Here is a 1,558-nt window from a genome sequence, read left to right as displayed (position 1 = left end):
GTAATTAGGAAAAATACTTATTTGTTTAGTTTCTTCATTTGTAAAGTAGATTATTAGACTGCTTACCTTTGTGGTTTATTTCATAAACTAGATAAATTAAATGATGTAAAAATACTTATAAAGATACCAATTATTTTTGCCAGACATTAATCTTTATTGTTTGTCTAATATCATCATGAAATAAACATGAAATATTCCTTCCTTGCTTATCTGCCATATTCTATGTTTTGTTCATTCATTCCAGACCAAGAAGATGAGACATGAATGTGGCAAATCAAACAAGAGTAACAGAATTTATTTTTCTTGGATTTTCTGGTGTTCTCTATCTAAGGCTTGCATTATTTGTGATTTTTCTCACTGTATATCTGCTCTCTCTCATGGGAAACACCCTCATCATCTTCATTGTTCTCACGGATTCCACACTTCAAACACCCATGTACATTTTTTTAGGAAATTTGTCCTTTCTAGAGATCTGGTACACGACAGCCACAGTGCCTAAATTGCTGGCCACTTGTCTCTCACAGGTTGTTACCATTTCCGTTTCCGGTTGTATAACCCAGTACTACTTTTTTTTCTCTTTGGGGGCTACAGAGTGCATCCTGTTGGCTGTGATGGCCTATGACCGATACCTGGCTATATGCAGCCCTCTAAGATACTCATTCCTCATGCGTCTCCAGGTATGCCTGCAGTTTTCAGCTGGATCTTGGATTGGGGGCTTCATTGCCCCTCTCCTACCTACCATACTCATCTCTTACCTAAACTTTTGTGGACCCCAGAAGATCAATCATTTCTTCTGTGACTCAGACCCAATTTTTAAACTCTCCTGCTCAGATACATTCTTGGTGGAGGCTTTGGGTTACACATGCAGCTCTGTTGTGATTCTAAGTTCTTTTCTTCTCACTATGTCGTCCTATGGGAATATTGTGGTCACAATAATCAAGCTATCTTCCCAAGAGGCTCGGAAGAAAACTTTCTCCACCTGCGCCTCCCACCTCACTGTGGTCACCATCTATTATGGCACCATTATCTTTGCCTATGTTCGTCCTCCAGCCAAGTACAACTTTACCATGGGTAAAGTGATTTCAGTATTCTACTGTGTAGTCACTCCGTTGGTAAATCCTCTTGTATACACCCTAAGAAACAAAGATGTGAAGAAAGCTTTCAGGAAAGTTCTAGCACGAAAGAGGTTGCTCTCGGCCAGACACATGCAGAATATTTGAGAGATCAACTAAAACAAGCAGTTTAGAATTGATTCCCAAACCAGATCTGCAAATGATAAGTATTTAAAATTATGTAAATGATACCACTTAATATGGACATATCTGTACTTTTCATTTTGGTTTGAATTCTGCTGAAGTAGGTATTCTGTAATTACTATGTTCAAGAAGACCTCAGTGCAATGTCATAATAGTAAAAAAGAGACAAATAACATAAATTTCCTGTCCATGAGACATTTACAATGGGAAAATTGTCTAATTTAGTCCCATATTATGGTTAGGTTGATTTTTTAAGTAATTTATATCTTAATAGTAATCATGGGCCAGAATTTGTTTCTGTT

General features: G+C 37.2%; 1 protein-coding gene across 1 annotated transcript; it reads left to right on the top strand.

Annotated features, from left to right (window-relative positions):
- The first annotated feature begins 260 nt into the window (after positions 1 to 260).
- LOC109561019 (olfactory receptor 6F1-like) lies at positions 261 to 1,220 on the top strand. Its single transcript, XM_019963449.2, has one exon. It carries the CDS (start codon positions 261 to 263, stop codon positions 1,218 to 1,220), a length of 960 nt encoding a protein of 319 aa, XP_019819008.2.
- Positions 1,221 to 1,558: the final 338 nt, after the last annotated feature.

This window comes from Bos indicus, chromosome 7 (genome assembly GCF_029378745.1).
Source record: "Bos indicus isolate NIAB-ARS_2022 breed Sahiwal x Tharparkar chromosome 7, NIAB-ARS_B.indTharparkar_mat_pri_1.0, whole genome shotgun sequence".
In the NCBI taxonomy this organism is placed as follows: Eukaryota; Metazoa; Chordata; class Mammalia; order Artiodactyla; family Bovidae; genus Bos; species Bos indicus.
The sequence above is the reverse complement of the archived record's forward strand: the minus strand, read 5'-3'. Positions and strand labels throughout refer to the sequence as shown.